Below are 21,509 nucleotides of genomic sequence, written 5' to 3' on the forward strand. Positions count from 1 at the left end.
TTTAATTAAAAAATGCTTATTTGAAATTAATAAATACACCCAAAAAATACAATTGATGTGGATCAAAGCACATTCAGGACTTACATATAATGAACACGTAGACCAGTTAGCTAAAAATTCCATCATTCATGGAACACTAACCAACTATCATCCTTGCATTATAGATGCTTTTGCTTGTTCAAGAACTGAACAAATGAACAACTGGAAAGCACACTGGGAAAAGTACTGTAGTATTTCAACAACACAATATAGTTTGATACAACCAAATATTCCAAAAAAACCTTGGTATAACAATTTCATCCTCCCTCGCAAATATATAACTACCATCAGTAGACTTAGATTTGGTCATGCATGTTATCCTGCACATTTATTTAAAATAAATATATTAGATTCCGATATTTGTCAAGAATGTCAGATTAAAAGTGACTTAAACCACATATTTTTTGAATGTCAAAAGTATAAACAACACACCAACAACCTTATTAAAAGAATGATGGACAAGAACATCCCACTTCCTCCTTAATATTCTCTTTCTACTATCACTTAATGAAAAGAAAATGTTTGACTGCTTGATAAACTTTTTGTCTGATAGTAAAGTATGCCTGTAATTAGATTTGTAACCTATGTTTGGAAAAAAAAAATAAAAAAAAAAGATTAAAAAAAAAGAATATAAAAAAATACTTAAAAAAATAGATTAAAAAAATAAATTAAAAAAAAAATAAATTAAAAAAAAAATAAATTAAAATAAAATAAATAAAAAAAAGGATTACAAAGAAATATTAAAAAAAAAAAAGAAAAAAATAAAAAAAAAATAAAAATATAGTAAAACAATCACTAAGAGGATCTAAACCTCCGAGGTGTTGAATCGGGTTTATGTCCTAACGTAGTGATTAAAAAAATATATATATATTACCATAGTTGTATTTATTAACATAGTAGGTAGATATTTTTATTTGTAAGATGTATACACTATGTATTTCACGTCTGTCAATAACTGAATTATAATAAAGGTATAATATAGTATAAAAAAAAACCCTGAGATAAGAGAATTAAATAGTGTGATAAAATCATAATTGCATCATTTAAATAAGTTTAATTAATTAATTAGCTAATTAATTGCTTGGCGCAGATATATATATATATATATATATATATATATATATATATCTTCTTCTTAGTCGTTGACCTGATGCAGGTATCGTGATATCATGAAGCTATTAGCTAAATTTCCCAATGTTTTGCCTTCTACTTTTCCCTGGATGGTAAGTTTTTCAAGATCAAAATAGCTTATTATTTGTTCTGATATTTGTGTTCTTAGTCTTTTCTTTATGTTTAGCTGGTCCAGTATGGATTCATTTGTTCTTCGGGCCACCCATGGTATTCTCAGCATTCGTCTCCAGCAGTACATCTCAAATACATCTATGTTCTTTTTGTCTTTCTCAGTAAGGGTAAAGCATTCCGATGCATAAGTGAAAACTGGAAAAACTAGACTTCTTACTAGTCTCATTTTTGTATCGGTAGTTATTTCATGGCTTTTCCAATTTTTTGTTAATTTTGCCATAGCGCTTTTTGCGATTGCTGACCGCCGCTTTATTTCTTCAGTACAACCTCCTTTGTTGGTTATTAATGAGCCCAGATACACAAATTTATCTACAACAGCGATATTGTTTATCATGACCAGATGATTTTGATTGTTGTTAGCTCTGTCAATTATCATGATTTTCGTTTTATCTCTGTTTATTTTAAGGCCCATCGTTAAGCTTACGTCTTCTATCCGTTGTAGCAGGTGAATCAATTCAGCTTCAGACCTAGCGGGGATAGTAGTATCATCTGCATATCTCAAGTTGCAAATCTTCTTCCCGCCAATGGTGATGCCACCGATCCAGTCCTCAGTAGCTTTCCGCATTATCCATTCACCATAGATGTTAAATAGAATTGGGCTTAGTATGCAGCCTTGTCTCACGCCCTTTGTGACCCTGAAACTATCGGTTAATTCCCCATTTATTCTAACTCTGGCATAATTGTTATTGTACAGGCTTTTAATTAGCAGTATCAGATGATTGGGGACTCCCATTTCAGACAAAACCTGCCACATTTTACTCCAGTTGACCAAATCGAAAGCTTTACTATAATCTACTACTAAGGATTTCCACAGTTTTCACTGTCTTCCTTCACTCAACCGTTTTCTCCAATTTTCCCTGTCATTCCAGTCTCCATCTCGCAGGGTCTCCATAGCCTCGTCGATTTCATCTCTGAATGACCTTCGGGGTCTTCCTCTCTTTCTTCTTCCAATCGGGCTCCATTCTGTGATTTTGTTTATCCAGCGTCCTCTGTCCGCTCTTCTGACGTGGCCGTACCAGGATAGTCTCTTCTCCTCTATATAGTCGATTATGTCTGATTGCACTCCCATTCTCCGCTTAATCTCTGCGTTTTCAATTCTGTCTCTTTTTGTAAGTCTACAGCTTCTCCTCAGGAACTCCATTTCTACTGCTCTTATTCTACCTCTATTTCTCTTGTTTATTGTCCAGTTTTCGGACCCATATGTCAGGATACTTCTTGTCAGGGTATTATATATTCTCTTTTTTGTCTTTATCGTAATGTTCTTATCCCACAACACTGAGTTTAGTTGTCTTATACAGTTTCTTGTTTGTCTCAGTCTGTTGTTTATATCTTCTTCTGTTGTTCCCTGGTTCGATGTTATGGTTCCTAAATACTTGAATTTATCTGTTCCATTTATTTGTCTTCCCTCGTCTATCTCTAGGTTTCTCATATCCTTGTTTTCTGTTGTTAGGTATTCGGTTTTCTCTAAGTTTATTTCCATTCCGTTGTTTTTATATTCATCTTCTAGTTTTCTGAGCATAAAACTGAGATCTTCTTCATCTTGTGCGATGACTACTTGATCGTCGGCAAAACTTAAGGTGTATAGGTATTCGTCTCTTACTGGTATGCCCATTCCTTCGCACTTTCTCCTCCATGGTTTGAGTGTCTTTTCCAAGAATATTTTAAACAGAGTAGGGGACGTAGCACAGCCTTGTAGAAGTCCTTTTGTCGTCTTAAATGGATTGTAGGCTTTATTTCCACATTTAATAGCTACTTTGTTTTCTTTGTATAGTGCTTTAACTGCTTTTATTATTGTGTTTGTCGGATTCCGAGGTCATTCATTGCTTTCCATAATTTGACTCTAGGTATTGAGTCATATGCTTTCTTTAGATCAACAAAGGCCAGATGGACCGGTCTACCTTTTGCCATTTTCTTCTCTATAATCTACTACTACTATAATCTACTACTATAATCTATGAAGCACAAATATGTTGTGATGTTGAATTCTCTGGATTTTTCTACAATCTGCCGTACGTTTAAAATTTGTTCTCTAGTACCACGTCCGGGGACGAAACCTGCTTGTTCCTCCGCAATGTTAGGTAGTAAAAAGGGCTTTATCCTCTCGAGAATTATGTGTAAGAGTATCTTACTGCAATGCGCAATTAGAGCAATTGTGCGATAGTTGCTACATAAATCTTTCGCTCCCTTTTTATGTATGGGAATATATAGTGATTGTGTCCAGTCCTCAGGCCATTTACCTGTCTCCCACACTCTTTGACGAATTTGATGTATTATATCCACTCCAACGTCATCTAGGGCCCAAATCATTTCAATAGGTATGTTATCTGGACCGGCAGCTTTCTGACTTTTTTGCCTCATAATTGCTGCTTCAACTTCACTTTTGAGTACGTCAGGTTCCGTCACAAAACTGACATCTTCTTGTTGTGATGTTGTCTGTGCTTTCCTCCATCATCAGTAGTCCACAGTATTCTTTCCATCTGTGTAAAATATCTTTTTTAGAAGTGAGTAGAGTTCCGTTATCATCTTTGATAGCAAAGTAGTTTGGTGTAAAGGAACGTGTTATCTGCTTTATTTTTTTAAACATGTCTCTGGTCTCAGTTTTGGTTTTATGTCCTTCTATTTCCATGCAGATTTTGTTCAAGTGTGTGTTCTTGTCCTTTTTGCAGAGCCGTTTTATTTGACCGTTCAGCGCTTTATAGGCCTCTTTATCACTTTCACTGTTCAGTCCTGTGGCTTTTAAGCACTTCCTCTCCTATATTTTAGTCCACGTGGAGTCTGTTATCCATTGTTTCCTTCTTTCTTCTCTATCACTCTTAATGTTTTTCGCCGCATTATGCAATATGGATTTTGTTTTTGTCCATATGCTATTTGAGGACTCTTCTGGATTTAATGATTGTTTGAGGTCACATAGCTTTTGCATTGCGGCTTTTTTGTATGGATCGTTATATCTTAGATGCCATTTAGTTGTTGTATTTCCTGTTTTTGGACTGTTTCTTAACTTCATGCGGAATTCAGCTGATAAAAATTGATGGTCGCTATTACAATCTTTTCCTGGATAGGTCTTAACATCCTTAACAGCGCTCCTCCAACGGGTTTTTACCAGTATAAAATCTATCTGATTTCTGTATCTATTTCCTGGTGATATCCAAGTGTATAGTCGTCTTGGGTGATGTTGAAAGCCTGTATTAGTAACAAACAGGTTGTTGTCTATACAAAAGTGTAGCAAGCGTTCTCCTCTGTCATTTCTTTGGCCAAGTCCATATAATCCAACGGTCTCTCGCAAGTAATGATCTTCTGTAGTTACATCAATTTTAGCGTTGAAATCGCCTACGACTGCTGTGATTTCTCTATTTGGAAGCTTCCTAAGCGTCTGCTCCAACGTACTATAAAATGTTTCGATCTCTTCATCGTGAGCTTCGCTTGTTGGGGCATATGTTTGTACTACATTAAGATTAACTGGACTGGCATTCATTCTGACAACAATTATCCGATCGCTGACGGTTATGTATTCTTTTACGGAGGTTTTAATGGCATTATTTACTATCACTGCCACGCCATTCCGAGATTCGTTATCATTGCCGGAGAAATAAATATCATTGCCATTTTTTGACGTATAATGTCCTTTATCCTTCCAGTGGGTTTCAGATAGACCTACAATGGCATAATTGTGTATCTCGTTTTCCACTATATCCAATTTTCCGGGTTCCAGCAATCCTCGAACATTCCACGTACCAATTTTAAGGGTGCTCCATATTTCTATGTTTATTCCAGACTCAGAGTTTCCATGGCGTGCCTGGTTTCTCACAACATCATGGCCGGTAGCCCATTCCACACCATCAGCCCCGGACGCTGATTGGCGCCAATTGCTAGTTGGATCGCTCGGCATACTGGTATGTTTAGAGGTCATCTTTCATGATATATATATATATATATATATATATATATATATATATATATATATATATATATAAATATATAAATGTCGAAAAGATGGTTCATTGGGTCATATTCAGCTGCTAAGCCCAATGAACCACTTTTTCGACATTTATATGATTTAGACAATATACGGTGTGTCTGTAAACTATGGAATAAATTCGATACTTCCTATATGCCTAAATGAAAAGCCTTTTTAAAAAAATCTAAAACACGCCGATTTTTAAGTTTAATGTTCTATTGTTTCTAATGTTCTATTCTGTTGATGACAGTGGCCCACAGTCAAAGAAAGCACTAGTCATGGGCGGAATGAAACCAGTCCAAAGGCTCGACGCCTGCAATAAACGTTGGAGGAGGATTTGATATTTTAACATTTACTTTTGTCTGTTTATCGCCATCATTGGATCCTTCGTTTAAAGAATTAATCCGATTTGACGTTGATGTAGGAGGATTAAGGCAGTAGTTGTCTTTTTTCATGTTTTAATTTGGTGAATAGTATTGTTGATTTCCCCCTGGTTGTATTTGTTGGCCAATGTATACTTGTGGGTATTGTATAACTGGTGGTGGTATTTGTTGTATTGTTTGCGTTGTCATAAATGAATTAATTTGTCTTGTTTGTACGTATTGGGTGTTCTGGTTGACCCAATTTATTTGACTGCCTTACGGCATGTGCATTTTAGAGGATTTAAATCCACTTACCATTTTCTGTTTGTTATTTATATGGATATACAGAATGTGTAATTATTTTTAGCATGGTGATTAAAATTTAATTACTATATCTTGTGTAATGTGTTTACACTTACTGATATCTGGTTATAGGCCAGGAACTGGTTTTCGATTCACAGCGAACGATATTCATTCTTTAACTGTGTCAACAGTTCTAAATTTAAAATATCGAACTGCTTTTTTAATTCATTTTTTAAATTGTTTAAAAAAGTGTTGGTATTCCATTTTCGATATCTCTTTTTTTTTCTTCAAACTTATAGCGAAAGGGAGAATGACCTTTCAAGTACATAGTTGATGGATTACGCAGCGACACTCATCCCTATTTAATTGCAAGCATAATGTAATAGGTACTAACGAGTAAATAACCAAAACAAAAAATGATAACAGGTCTTATAATATTCACAGCGCCCGATATCCTCGCGCTTTCAAAATTTTGTAACGGTGGTAACAACGTAACGTACAGCCGAGTCGCATAAACTCGCCAATATTTTCGTGCGTCTAGTTGGCTATTTACTGAATTACTATTAACACATATTTGTATTGCGTCGGCTTAGTGACACAAAAATGTAACTACATTTTTTCCCGTTTTGAGATATCTACACCATTGAAGTTACTTTATTGAGTTCTATCGAGTGACACAAAACTGTATCTCTCCGACCACCTAAAACCCCAGGAGTTTTCGTAACTACATTTCTTAGCAATATTTTAGTGTCACAGAAATGTAAGTGCTGTTACATTTCTGTGATACTATGTTTTCGTACTATAAATAAGCTGATATTGAGTTACATTCTGGTGGCATTCATTTTATTGCACTGAATGGTGATTGCAGGTGGCAACCGTGGATTTGATAATTTGTTTATTATGTTTAGTAGGGTGGTCCGTTGTATTTGCAGTTCTGTTACAGTTGTGAAACACGTGAATAAGTTGATAATTTGTTTATTATATTTAGCAGGGTGGTCCGTTGCATTTCCAGTTCTGTTACAAATGTGAAGACGTAAATACGTGAATCAGTTTTAAGTTAATTGTTGTAGAGATTGTTATAATAATCGTTATAATACTGTTTTATAATTTTATTATTACACAATAATGGATTCAAGAGACAAGAAGTTAGTTTTGTTAGCTCTTAACAAATCGGTACAAACACAGTCATAATTTACCGCTCTCATCACAAGTGACACATTCAGATAGTGCCTCCTATGTTTCTACCAGTGAACCTAATGTATCAGGATATGAACAATGTGAGGATATATTTTTTTGGTGACGATTAAGAATAAGTGACACGTGTGGTGGCCAAAACCGCAACGTAAATGTATCTGCTATGTTGCTTTACGCTGTTCAGACATTAGAGATTCCAAAAATTGACCATTGCTTTTTTGAACCTGGCCATTCGATGATGGAGTGTGACTCGGTCCATTGTCATATTGAGAAAGCATAAAAAATGTGGACATATTTGACCCCACTGTGTGGTACTCCACTGTAAGAATGGCGTCAAAGAAATCAAAATACACTGTACACGAGAGTGGGCAGGAAGAAATTTATGACTTTAAAGCTTTTGCCACAATTCTAATAAAAAAAAAAGTGGACATCGATGGTAGAAGTATAAATTGGCTAAAATTAACATGGCTGTAGTACAGAAAAGACGATAATAAACATATTTTTTAAATAAAACAAGGAAAATGAAAATTTTCCATGCCAAACTTAACAACGGCATATGAAGGACAAGGGCCAATAAAAGAGGAAACATATAAGGATTTAGAAGAGCTGTGCAATAAAGGCATTATTCCTTCCCAGTATCATCTCTTCTGTAAGTCGTTGCTCACCAACAAGAAGGTCAATCAATCAGATGTGCAAAGTGATTGACATAATTAAATTTATTTATGGGAATAACCACAAAATATTTATTAAAAAAACAAACTTTATTGTCATTTCGACTCCTAACTCAGAAATCGTTGTCTATACATTTTATAAAGTTTCTTTTTTTTAATAAATATATTATGGTTATTCCCATCGAGACGTTTAAAGAGTATTTAATGTCACAAGAAATTAGCTTCAGAACAATATTAAGTTATAAAATGAATTATGATTATTTCAGATTTAGCCATACGGCTCACACTCCCTCTAAGGGGAAAATTCACTCATCCCAGATACCTACGGTATCAAAAAGATTGAGCTCTGGTGGGACTCTTTCCGTGTTATCGAGCCCTAGGTGACTTGGTTTGCTGGAGTATCTCCCAAAAATTTTCGTACACATCTGGACGTCGCGAGGAGTACAGCTTTCTGCATGGCCTTATAAAGATGTTCATTTAGACCCACCTATTTGATGTTCGCTAGGAGGTTTTTGGGAATAACACCAGTAGTAGATAGAATAATAGGTACTGTCTGGGTACTTTCCATTCTCCATTGTCTCCTGATTTGTATTTCCAGATCTCTGTACTTGGCGATCTTTTCGTTATACTTAACACGCAGATTATTGTTGTTAGGTATCGCCACATCGATTAGTGTTGTTTGTCTTGTTAGTTTATTAACTAGCACGAGATCTGGTCTATTATGTGCTACAGTTTGGTCTGTGAACACAGTGCGATCCCAGTATAGCTTGTAGTTGTCATTCTCTCAGGATACTCTCAGGAACGTATTGATAATATGGGAGATGGTTTTTTTGTAGAAGTCCTAGTTTAAAAGCTATCTCTTGATGGAGGATCTTCCCTACTGAGTCATGCCGTTCCCTATATTCAGTTGCAGCAAATGCCTGGCAGCCCCCGGTAAGATGTTGGATAGTTTCTTGGGCTTGACATCCATATCGGCATTTGTCGTTTTGGACCTGAGGGTCTTTGATGATATATTTCAGGTAATTTTTGGTTGGTATAACTTGATCCTGAATAGCGAGTAATGAACCTTCTGTTTCAGGGAACATCTTTCCTGATGTCAGCCAATAGTTCGACGCTATATTGTCGACATAGTCTTGACTGACTTCATTCGGATGTCGCCCGTGCAGAGGTTTACCCATCCAGATGCGCATTTTTTCGTTCTTAGTAAGATGGTTTATGTGCATTTCTTGTTCCCTCAGTTTGATCGGTGTTATGTCATCTACTGCACAAATCGCGCGATGAAGAGTAGATGTCTCCGCCTGCACCTGAAAATAAGTTCATAAATTAGTAATCTGTCTTTCTAATTGCTCACTTATATCAATAAGTCCTCGTCCTCCTAAATACCGCGGTAATGTCGTTCTTTCTACTGCACTTCGAGGATGGTGTTTTTGTGATTTTGTGAGGTGTGTTCGTACTTTTCGCTGAAGGGTTTCTATATCCGTTTTAGTCCACTTAATAATCCGAAATGAGTAGCTAAGCGCGGAAAATGCGTAGGTGTTTAATGCCTTAAACAAATTTTTACTATTAAGATGTGAGCGGTGTAGCTGTTTTACTCTTCGTATGAACTCTGATGTTAATTCGATTTTCTTTTGTTTATGGTCAATTTTCCGCGCTTGCTTTACTTCTAGATATTTATACATGTCATTTTCGCCCATAGCCTCGATGTTTTGGCCATTTTGCATATCGAATCCTCCGGGCTGAACCTTTCCCTTGACTATATTTAGTACACGACATTTGTCTAACCCAAAGTGCACACTGATATCATTTGAAAACGTTTCTATAGTTTTTAGCATTTGATCTAAGTGATTTCAGGTGGAAGCCATTAGTTTCAAATCATCCATATACAACAGATGATTAAGCTTCGCCACTGCAGTATTGTTGTTTTTAATGCTAAAACCTGAGTCAGTGGAGTTCAATAGCTGGGATAATGGGTTCATCGCTAGACAGAACCACAATGGACTCAGCAAGTCTCCTTGAAATAGGCCGCGGTTAACTGCGATATTTTCCGTTTCGATATTGCTTTCACCAGGTATTTTGAGGTGAATTTTAGTCTTCCAATCTGTCATTATATGTCTTAAAAAGGCCACTATATTATCATCGACTTTATATATTCTTAATATATCTACCAGCCATTCATGCGGCACTGAGTCAAAGGCTTTCTTATAGTCAATAAAGGCAGTGAAGTTCCTTTTTTTGGTGTATGTCTGGTTAGAAATGACTGAGTCGATAATAAGTTGTGCTTTGCAACCCATGGAACCCTTAGCGCATCCTTTCTGTTGAGGTTCTATGATATTGTTTAGTGCGCAGTGTTGGTAGATACGCTGGGCTACACAGTAAGTGACCAATTTGTACAGAGTTGGAAGACACGTAATTGGCCGGTACTTGGCTGGATCTTGGGTATTATTTTGATCCTTCGGTATTAAATAAGTTGTTCCCTGAGTTAGGAATGATGGTATTTCCTGCGGATTAGAAATAATACGATTAATTAGTGTTGACAAGCACTCATGAGCACTCCAGAACTTCTTAAGCCAGAAGTTTTGAACTCCATCTGGTCCAGGAGATTTCCAGTTAGGAAGCTCTTTGATGATATTTGAGACTTCTTCTGTGGTGAAGGGTTCATAGACAGTTGTACGGTAGTGTTGACAGCTGTGCGCCGTATCTTCTATCCATCCAGCATTGGTATTAAGAGCAGCTGGTGTGGAAAGTTGATTTCCCCAAAACTCCTGAATTTCTTCTTGGCTTGGGTATGCTGTATTGGCACTTTCGACAGTGGAATTGAGTTTCCGATAGAACGACTTCTCGGAAAAAATGCTTCTCGACATGCTCAAAAAGCGCGTTGTCACATTTCAGCTGTTACTAACTTTGTACCTCCTTAGTCGTCCTGAATAAACGGAGAGTTTTTGTTTGAATGTATCCAGGCACTGTTGGGCTGTGTTGTTTTCTGGATCATATTGCGAGTGTCTTGCAGTGCTTAGCATTATTTGATCAACTTTTTTAACGACTTTTCTACTTGTTGTTCCTCGTATATATTCTGTCATTTGACCAATGTCCCTACGCAATAATTCAATCTTGTTTAAAAGCCGTTTCTCCCAGGGTGCAACTCTGTTATCTATCCTTCCGGCATTGGTACCCCGTCGTGTTCTGATCTTAATTCCCATTACACTAGCTGTTGCTGCACAGTAAATAAGCATGTGCAAATATTCCAGTGTATGGGCTTCTACGACGTAATTGGGTAGGACTTCGGTATTCATAATTTGTAACAGAGCACCTAGTTTTTTAGAAGAGTTTATTTTTGGTAGCAGTGGTCTGCTAAGTGGATTTGTTCCATTAAACTCTTGTACAGCACGTGCCATTTCGCTTACCAGAGTATCGCGTAACTCGTTGTTGTCCTGTAGTGTATTATCAGGTTGAGTTTCTTGTATGGCAAACTCACTTGATTCACATTTACCTCTTGGTGATTAATCTCCCGTTCGACTTCGCTTCTAATGGTATTGCGTCTAGTCTCTGGGATAAGATTGTTTCTTATAATTACACGGTATTGATCAGCAACTCGTTGTTCAGTTACTTGAATTTCTGGGTACTCCCTGCAAAATTCGGCATAAAGATTTTGTCGATACCCGATCGTTTCTTGACAGAAGTTTGTCACCTGGTAATAGAAGCGCAAAATATTTTCATTTATGGACGCAGTCCATTTCATGCGCTGCCTCGTTCGTCCCGCTTGGGTGAACGCCGGCTGATGTTCCAGCGCAGCACCTTCAGCGAGTCTAGCTCTTGATATTGTTTGGCTCGCTTGTGGTTGTTGGGCTGTAGCTAAGTGTATGACAGGGGCCCGCCTCCTCAGCATCCTGCCACCGACGTCCCGCATGCTGTCACGTCCAGCGCCGGCTCCAGACTACTTTTATTATTATTATTATTAGTAAATTGGGTAACCCTCAGTTGTGAAATTAGATTATAATACTACAGCAACAAAGATTTACAAGTAGGTACCATTTTATTTTAGAAAAGCTTAGTCTTAATCCTACTACAAAGTCATTTGTATTTAAATGGCGTGGTTAAGTTTTCGGACCAGGTAGAGATTAATTATATTTAATTTATTGTACTTTTAATTATTATACCTGCCACTCAGTATGTTCATTTCTCGAAATTTATCGATATTACTCAAATACAAATGACTTTGTAATATGATTAAGAGTAAGCTTTTCTTAAATAAAATGGTACATACATGTAGATGGAGATACAAAAATGTATCTCCGCTACTTTATCTAATTGTTGATATTTTGAAAACACAATTTATCCATTGTTGCGTATGATTGTATTACCGTAAAGAATACATTCCTAATATTAATAATTCGGAACAAAAAAGTTGAGAATAAACTACAGGTCATTACAAAATGCAAATCATTTTTTTAAAAACCTTATATAAGCTCTCCTGAAAAGTAGTCAAATATTTATTTGCAAGATTTTTAACTGTTACCCATGGTAACAATGGTTACATGGACCTTTGCCAGTGATAATACTAAGTAAATTTACTTATATAAGATTAATGATATCTGATCTTATTTGTAGTGAGTTTGGGTTTGAAGCTGTGAATTCTGCATAACTTAGTAGATTGTTTTTTATTATATACAATTTGTGCATTACTTCGGTTGAAGTTAAAAAAAGTACTCATATTTTAAAAAGCTACTATTCCAGCGCGGCAGAGAAGCAGTGATATAAACTAGTGAAGTGATCCTGGGGCTCAAAAGACTGAAGAGGAAGAAGGAAGATGAGACGCGAGCTCTTATGGAGGCTGTAAAGAGGAACAAATGAAGTCAAAAGTTCTCGGTATTCTCAAATTTGACGTGGCTTAACACGTTCGCTGCGTATTTCGCTCATTGGCGACATTCGGTTTATTTCTCCAGTGCGATTGTCGCCAATGAACGACATGTGTTTACTTACATTCCAACAATTAGTGTGAATTCACCATCGAAGTGTAATATACGTATTTTTGTCAGCGTGTTACGAAAGAATAAAAAAAAGTATATAAAAGTATGAATGTTTTTTTTGGACCTGAGCTAAGTCCTGTTGTATATAGAAGAAAATATGGATAGTGAAGCAAGTCCTTCTGGCATCAAACGCCCTAAAATAAGTATTTTAGAAATGATAAAAACCTGACAATTGAGCCAAATTTGCAACATACTTGCTCGGGTTAAAAAAATATTCGTCCTTTCAAACAAAATGAGCTGTTAGTTGATGTACCAGGGAACGAACCGATAGACTATTTTTTCTTAATACTGGATGAAAATATTTTGAACAATATTGTAGATTATACTAACAGATACTGTGGTTTGCAATAAAGCACATGCAATTTGTTCGCGTGTTTCAGAATGGAAGGACGTTACTGTACTAGAGTTGCTAAAGTTTATAGGTCTCTTTTGCATACAGGAGATCTCAGGACAAAGGTTCTGATAAAAAAATATCCTAGGTTTATTGGAAAAAGGATAAACTCTTTAATTGTTCATGTTTTTGTCATAAACAACAGAATATGTTATCTATGCCTTAAAGGAAAATTCTTTAATTATAGCTTACTTAGTGTACACACACCTACGGAAGAAAAGGAGGATAATGAAAAAGATGAATTCTATGACACCTTAGACAAAGAATACGATCGATGTCCACGTCATGACGTGAAAATCATTGCTGGGGACCTTAATGCAAAAATTGGCAAAGAGCAATTTTTCCAGCCAACTATAGGACGTGAGAGCTTACATGAAGAGTCAAATGATAACGAGTTGAGACTAATAAACTTTGCAAGTACTAAAAACATGATAGTAGGAGGAACAAGATTTCCCCATAAAATGATACACAAAGGAACATGGAAATCCCCTGATAACGAAACCATTAACCAGATAGATCACATCCTGATAGATGCAAGGCACTCTTCCGATCTCATAGACGTCAGAAGCTACCGAGGCCCAAACATTGACAGTGACCACTTTCTTGTAATGGCAAAAATCAGAGGAAGAATATCAAACCTGAAGAAAGATAAACACACGAAACAAGACAGAATTAATGTTGATAATCTGCGCATTGAAACCGTTGCGAGAGAGTATAGGAGACAAATTAACGAGGAAATGGAGAGCCTGGAGGTGGGGGAAAATGTAGAGGAACTGTGGACAAAATGTAAAAACATAATAACTGAGAAAGCAACAAAAATATTGGGGAAAACCAAACCAGTTAAAGAAAACGAATGGTTTAAAAAGGAGTGCCAAGAAGCAACAGATAACAAAAACAGGGCATACCTAAAGACAAATCAAGCTGGATGCACAAGAAGAGCAAAGGAAGAATACCGGACCCTAAGAAGAGAAGAAAAACGATTACATAGAAGAGAAAAAAAAGACAATTTGAGCAAAAGCAGTTGGAAAGCACAGAATGGCTAAGAAATCAAAATGAAACTCGAAAGTTCTACAGAAATCTAAACAAAATGCGCAAAGAGTTTAAGCCAAGAATAAGGAGCTGTAAGGATGTAGAAGGAAACATCCTAAATGATACGGACTCAATCCTAAACAGATGGGTTGAATTTTTCGATGCAAAATTTAATGGCCAAGAAGCAGATAACACCCGAGCAAATCGAAATGATTGGAATCCTTTCAACCCAAACGAAAGACCACCTACAATCGAAAATGTTGCCCACTCCATTAAAAAGCTTAAAAATAATAAATCACCAGGAATTGATCAAATTTGCAGTGAGCTCTACAAGAATGGTGGCGATGCCCTACTACAGACACTGCATAAGCTTTTGCAGAGAAACTTATCCTACTAACGAGAATGACAATGTCTAACTTAGAAGCCACTGTTAGAATACAGGGAGAGAATTCTAGATCCTTTGAGATAAAGGATGGACTCAGACAAGGGGATGCTCTGGCTTGCCTCCTATTTAATATTGCCTTAGAAAAGGCAGTCCGAGATACACGAATTAGGGACGGCGGTACTATTTACAATAGATCGATACAAGTCTTAGCATATGCTGATGACATTGACATAATAGGGCGTAGCAAGCGAGATGTTGAGCAATATCTCCTAGAATTGGAAACAGCGGCGAAACAGGTCGGTCTAGTCATCAACGAAGATAAAACCAAGTACATGTTGGTTACAAAGGATCCGATAGCAAATGAGGAACGAGAAACAGTCTTTGGACGTGTTGACAACTTCACATACCTTGGGTCGCTATTGACTGCTACCAATAAAACAAGCGAAGAAATCAAAAGACGAATAAATCTTACAAATAGGGCATACTATGGACTCCAAAAGCATTTCCACTCAAGAAACATTCATAGAAGAACTAAAATTATTATATACAAAACATTGCTGAGGACGGTCCTCACATATGGAGCAGAAACATGGACTCTAACGTAGAAAGATGAAAGACTTTTGGGAATATTTGAGCGTAAAATACTCCGCAAAATATTTGGAGCTATAAACGACCAAGGGCAGTGGCGCAGAAGATATAATTTTGAATTGTATCAGCTCTTTGATGAGCCAGATGTCATAACGTTCATTAAAACACAGCGACTTAGATGGGCTGGACACATAATACGAATGCCAGAAAATACGATTGCTAAAAAGCTAACCACAGGAACACCTGTAGGAAGAAGAAGCAAAGGCCGACCGCGAATTAGGTGGTTAGATGGAGTTGAAACCGACTTACGGATATTAAAAATCAGAAGATGGTAACATGTTGCCAGAAACCGAACAGAATGGCGACGAATCTTAGAGCAGGCCAAGATCCACAGAGGATTGTCGAGCCAAAGATGATGATGATACTAACAGATACTGTGGTTTGCAATAAAGCACATGCAATTTGTTCGCGTGTTTCAGAATGGAAGGACGTTATTGTGCTAGAGTTGCTAAAGTTTATAGGTCTGCTTTTGCATACAGGAGATCTCAGGACAAAGGTTCTGATAAAAAAATATCCCAGGTTTATTGGAAAAAGGATAAACTCTTTAATTGTTCATGTTTGTTGGAGCAGATAAATCTTGATCGAATTTGACTAATTTTACGTTGTCTACACTTTGTAAAAAATCCGTCTTCGAATAATTCAATACTAGTAGACCGTGTATACAAAAATAGATCAGATCAATATAAACAGATGTGTGAAGTCTATTACCCAGGTAAACAACAATCACTGGAAGAATTCATGATCTTATGGCGAGGTTGTTTGGTTTTGCGCGAGTAGATTAAAAATAAGAGAAACAAGTACGGGATCAAACTATATATGCTTACTAAACCAAATGATTTGGCATTAAAATTTCTCGTTTACACCGGACAATTGGATGAGATGTTTGTAGATACTCTGATGGAGTACTAATTGGAAAATGGAAAGATAAGAAAGATGTCTATATTTCCACGAGAATTTGAAAATGTTTTAGTAAACGTAACGGATGAAAGAGGGAATATAAAGTCAAGGCCTCTACCAATTCTTAAAATAATAAGAATATGAGTGATATTGACCGCCGAGACCAAATGATGGCATACTATCTAACCAAACATAAAACCATTAGATAGTACAAAAAGTTAGCAATACACTTGTACAAAAGTTTGTAAATGGAGTGTCCATAAACGTTATGCTTTTGCTTCTTAATATTTTCGAGTATTTTTTTGTTTCATTTTTGTGTTATCATTACTATTTAAAGGACTAATAAACTACTTTATCATTTTGATATTGACTTTTGTTGGAAAAAGTACACTTTATTACATAAAATAACATGTCGTACATCGGCGACATCCGCATTGAATGTAAAACTTTGTACTGTAATGCTGCTGCCGCCTATGTGCGACATGTCATTATTGACAGGCTTCACTCTAGGAAAAGTTTCGATAATGATTTTTCAATCTTCCCATAGGTAAATAATTGTAGTTCTGATAAAAAAGTAGTTCAGGTTCTGGGAGAAGTACTTAACAAAATATACGCACGTATGTGCTAAATATAACGTGTTAACTCGGAAATTAGATAAGTTTGATAAATATTTGGGATATCTGTAAAAAAGCTCAACGTATCAGTTGAAGTTCGAAAGGTGTTCGTGATAAATTATCACATTTTCAGAGCTGAAAAGAAAGAAATTAGATATTACTAATATCTCGTAATGGTGTAAATTTTTCCCAACACTACTCTTAAATTGTAGAGCATGATAAAACAAATGCTAAAAGAAATTTTAAAAGAAAAAAATCTACAATCTCGACCACGGAACCCAACAACTTAGGGACTGATCATTCAATCAAGAACACCAGCAACAATACGTTAAATAACCATAATAAAATTGTTAAATGTATTGTAATTATTAGTTTAAAATTTCAAAATCAATGTGACTTTCTACATGGAGGAAAGTGAAGTACTACGCTGTCTTTTATACATTTAACATATTTTCGATTTTCGCACATACGTAAGCAAAAAGGAGAATTATATGTTAGGTTATGAGTTCGTAGTCATATACGTAGACATCTATATTAAAATATAATGAAGAGGTATCAAATCGATAAATATCAGTTATAGTGATTTCAATATTTAACAGTAAAAATTACATCTATGAAAATTTTACAAAAAAATTAAATTAAAAAATTAAATCCTGTTATTAAAAGTTATTATTAGAAATTATTAAGAAGTATTTGTCAGTAATTGAGTGTATTTAGCAGACTTAAGGAGGAAATACTAAATGTCACTCAAACTGTTAACATTCCCTTTAGTATTAAGGGAGGAATTATTAAGAAATAGGTAAGGCATTTCCCAAGATGCTAGATTGGCTTTATGATGTAATTTGATAAAGGTATAAGAAATATTAAAGTTATGATAAGGCTTTAAAAATCATTTTGCATGAATTTAGATTTTGAATGGATTCTAGATTACCTCAATGATGCTAAATACCACTTAATTACCACTTACAATTATTTACTTTGCAATTATTACATAAAAATATTTTCCTATAACAAGTTTTTAAAAACTGGAAAAAGTATTGTTATCGACAATATTCGTAAGTTTTTGAAAAATAATATAATTAGACATTACCTGTGAATATAACCTTTTTTATGAATGTACACTAATGCAGATAATACATCTTTTATGATTAATATTATAGCAGTTTCTAGTAGTCCTAAAATACAGATCATTGAAAAAAATATATTCATATCTAACTATATTACCTTCATTAAAATGTCTAGTTAACAAATCTCTACAAGATCCATAAGCCATAAGTGGACTGACAACACAAACTTCAGGACCTGACACAAACGTTGTAATATATGGAAGAATATTTGGGTGGTTAAGTTGTCTCGTTAATATAATTTCTCTCTAAAAAGGTAATACAAAATTTAGTACAACCAATAAACGATTTTTATTGTGATGGATTTTTAAATTGAAAGTTGCTATGGTGAAATGATAACAGATAAACAGGTAATTAAACTTGTCTGGAATATTGCCACTTATTTTATGAAAAACGATAGGTATATATAATTGTAATGCCTCGATTGTAGTGAGAATAATTTAGATTTTTTGTATTTTTTAATGATACTTTTGAACTGCAAAAAAGTCCAATAATGTAAATAATAGGTATAGGTATAGTCAAAACTACGTTTTCAATATAGCTTTCAGTATCTGAATATTTTGTTGCTCTTTTATAAGTGAGCATATTAAGTAGTTAAATCTTAGGCAAATCGTATAAAATTCATTTGACTACTGAATGGTAAGGTTGTTGGTGCGAGAACTTTCTTATCTTTAAGTAATTACGGATATCATTTATCGTGAGTGGTATCCGATGACTGGTTTTTACTGTCATTAAGTTATCGCGAAAATAATTAACTAGTAAGCTGATTTTATTTACTAATAAAAATAGATGCATGATGTACCAACTAACCAAATAATTTAAAACGTATTTAGCGTAAACAAATAAAGCGTTATTTCAAGATAATCGTCAAAATAAACAGGCCTTATTTGATGCTTGTAAAGCTGACGAGAATCGCAAGATTAAACTAAGTGAAGCTGTTTCTGTTCTCGAAGTTGCAGTTGCAGACAGCACAGTTGCAGACACAACTTACAGAGTTTGCAACAAAAGTCAACCAGGCAGAAGAAAGAGCAAAAGAAGCAGACTACTGCACAGACCACGAGGAACCAAGGAGACAGAATGGATTACTTACCTCACACCGCCAAAACCTCTCTCCAGAGAAATGACATGACAAGAAAATCAAGACGCCGCTCCCAGTGATAGTAGAAGACATTAAACAATATTATACCATATATATAAATATCTTCAATTAGATTAGATTATATGAGATCGTTAAAACAGCCTAACCGCACTTCAACCTATACTAGAAATATTTTGTGCATACCTTAATTTAGTTGAAATATAGGATGCCAATACTTCTGATGAAGTTGACTAGCTTCCTAGGTGACTTGTTTCCTATGCCAGAGGGCGCTAGACTGACCTCCCCTAGGAATTTTAGTCGTTTGCAGAACAGTGCTACGCAGTTGGATAGTACATATGTGTACCCCGGAGGTAAAGGACACTATGTCCATTTTTATCGAAATTTAGATTATTGCACTTTTGAATATAACTTTTCTGGCTCTACACATAGGTAAACCATACTATGTCCAGAGACAATTTTACGGCAAGTTACCGACTTTTTAATAAACACCAAGTCCACTTCCAGTCAGAGGTAAACAACACCATGTGGACTTGGTGTTGTTTACCTCTACTATATGTGTGCACCGTCATTTACCATCCGGACATAGTGTTATGTGCCCTTGTACACTTCCCGTCATATAAAAATGGTACACTTTTTTTTCTCAATGTAAACCAGTGTTCAGACCAGAGATATATAAGAGAGCCTCTCTTGCATATCTCTGGTTCAGACTGGAGACAATGGTTCGTGAAACAATTCATTGCTGCCATCACAGATAACGGAATTGCACTAAATCTAAATAAAAAAAAAATAACGTTCAAAAATGTGTTTAAACCCTATTCATTCTACAAATTCCCAATCGTCAATAGAACCACGTGTAAGCCAAACAGGGTCGTACTGATGTACGACCTATGTATCATATGATTTTTAAAAATATTTACTTTTGAAACTGTTAGTGTAAGAATTTCTTGAAATTTAATCATTATATCACAACAAATCATTATAAACTAAACTCTAAAAAATAACACGACCAGTAAATAACTTAACAATAACTATAACATAAAGATAACACAATATATTAATTTAAAAATCAACACGATACAATTAGAATTTAAAATGATCACAAGTTGGGATCTGTAACATGAGAATCTTATTTTATAGCCTCTTGACAAATGAGACGGTGAATATCAACACGTGCTCATGTTTACTGATGGGAATTTGGTAAACGAATAAACTTTAGATAAATATTATTTTTATTATTAACAACAAAAAACGGTATCTAATAAATTTAATAACCAGAGAGACGGTTGAGTTAATGTCCAAAATGTTTTGGAATTTTTTAATAATGGAGATATGACAAAATACTATTATTTCAGCAGTTTCGAATTATAATACATATATTTAAATTCCACACTTGTTCACTGTAAAAGTTGTATGCCACAACTCAATACACTTTTGTGCTACACTTTACGAGAAACGAATGGCAGCTCTCGATTTGAAATTAAACATAATAATTTAAAGTCATGTCTAAATTTTTTATTTTTTAACATAATTTTTGAATTAAAATATTTTCATAAATTATAATAAAACACGATTCAAGTCCTTCTTTTAGCTGGTTTGATATAATATATTCGTTATAAGAAAGAAATGGACGAAAATGATAATTTGTTTGGAGATGAAAATTCGGATATTGATAAAATCTATGAGCCTCTAAGTGGTGAAAGCTCAGAATCGGACGACAATGATATGAGACGTATAAGTAAACCAGCGAAAACAAAGGTAAAAGAGAAAGCTATTATTACTCCTACGATTAGTGAGACAATAAAAAAAATCTTCTTCAGGACGATTTATCCTTATGCAGGCAATTTCAATGAACATAATGAAGTTATTTTAGAAGAGAAAAGTGTTAAAAGAAAGGTACAAAATATAACTAAGTGCAAACAAAAAGGTAAAAAACGTGTAGTAAATGAACAAATTTGGGCCTTTAATGTTCGCAAACGAAAAATAGCTGGTGGGAAAGAGTATCTCAGTAAAAGAGGCAAAGACATGCCTGCAAAAATGTTAAAGCCTCCTTGTATGTGTCGCATGAAATGCTCTGAAAGATTGCCAGAATACGAAGGACAAAAAATTTTCAACTCATACTGGACTGAGACAAACGTTTCAGATCTTAAAAAGCAATTTATCTTCTCATGTATCGACATCCAACCTACTCTTCGATCAAGAAAAAAGATCTAAATTCTACCAAATCTAAAAATAATACATTACACTACCATTTTACAGTGAACAATTAGCTATTGAAGGTGTGCAAGGTTATGTTTTTAAACACACTTTGTATATCTAATTTAGTAGTAGTAAATATGTTGAAAAAAATTGAGCTAGGAGGTTTAATAAAAGCTGATCAAAGAGGTAGACACACGCCAACCAATAAAACTCCTACCGAAACCATAAATAGTATACATCAACATATTAAATCAATCCCAAAATACGAGAGTCATT

The 21,509-nt window shown here is 35.1% G+C and overlaps 1 protein-coding gene across 4 annotated transcripts in view; it reads right to left on the minus strand.

Annotated features, from left to right (window-relative positions):
* Positions 1-21,509, minus strand: part of LOC140445547 (STE20-related kinase adapter protein alpha-like) — a 322,390-nt gene that overhangs the window by 250,273 nt on the left and 50,608 nt on the right. For all 4 annotated transcript variants that reach the window (XM_072537651.1, XM_072537649.1, XM_072537653.1 and 1 more), the window contains exons 2-3: positions 18,039-18,186; positions 17,905-17,989 (exon numbers count right to left, since the gene is read on the minus strand). In XM_072537651.1, the coding sequence (XP_072393752.1) occupies positions 17,905-17,989; positions 18,039-18,186 (233 nt within the window). The remainder of the gene's footprint in view (positions 1-17,904; positions 17,990-18,038; positions 18,187-21,509) is intronic.

The sequence above is a fragment of the Diabrotica undecimpunctata genome, chromosome 7 (genome assembly GCF_040954645.1).
Source record: "Diabrotica undecimpunctata isolate CICGRU chromosome 7, icDiaUnde3, whole genome shotgun sequence".
NCBI classification, from domain to species: domain Eukaryota; kingdom Metazoa; phylum Arthropoda; class Insecta; order Coleoptera; family Chrysomelidae; genus Diabrotica; species Diabrotica undecimpunctata.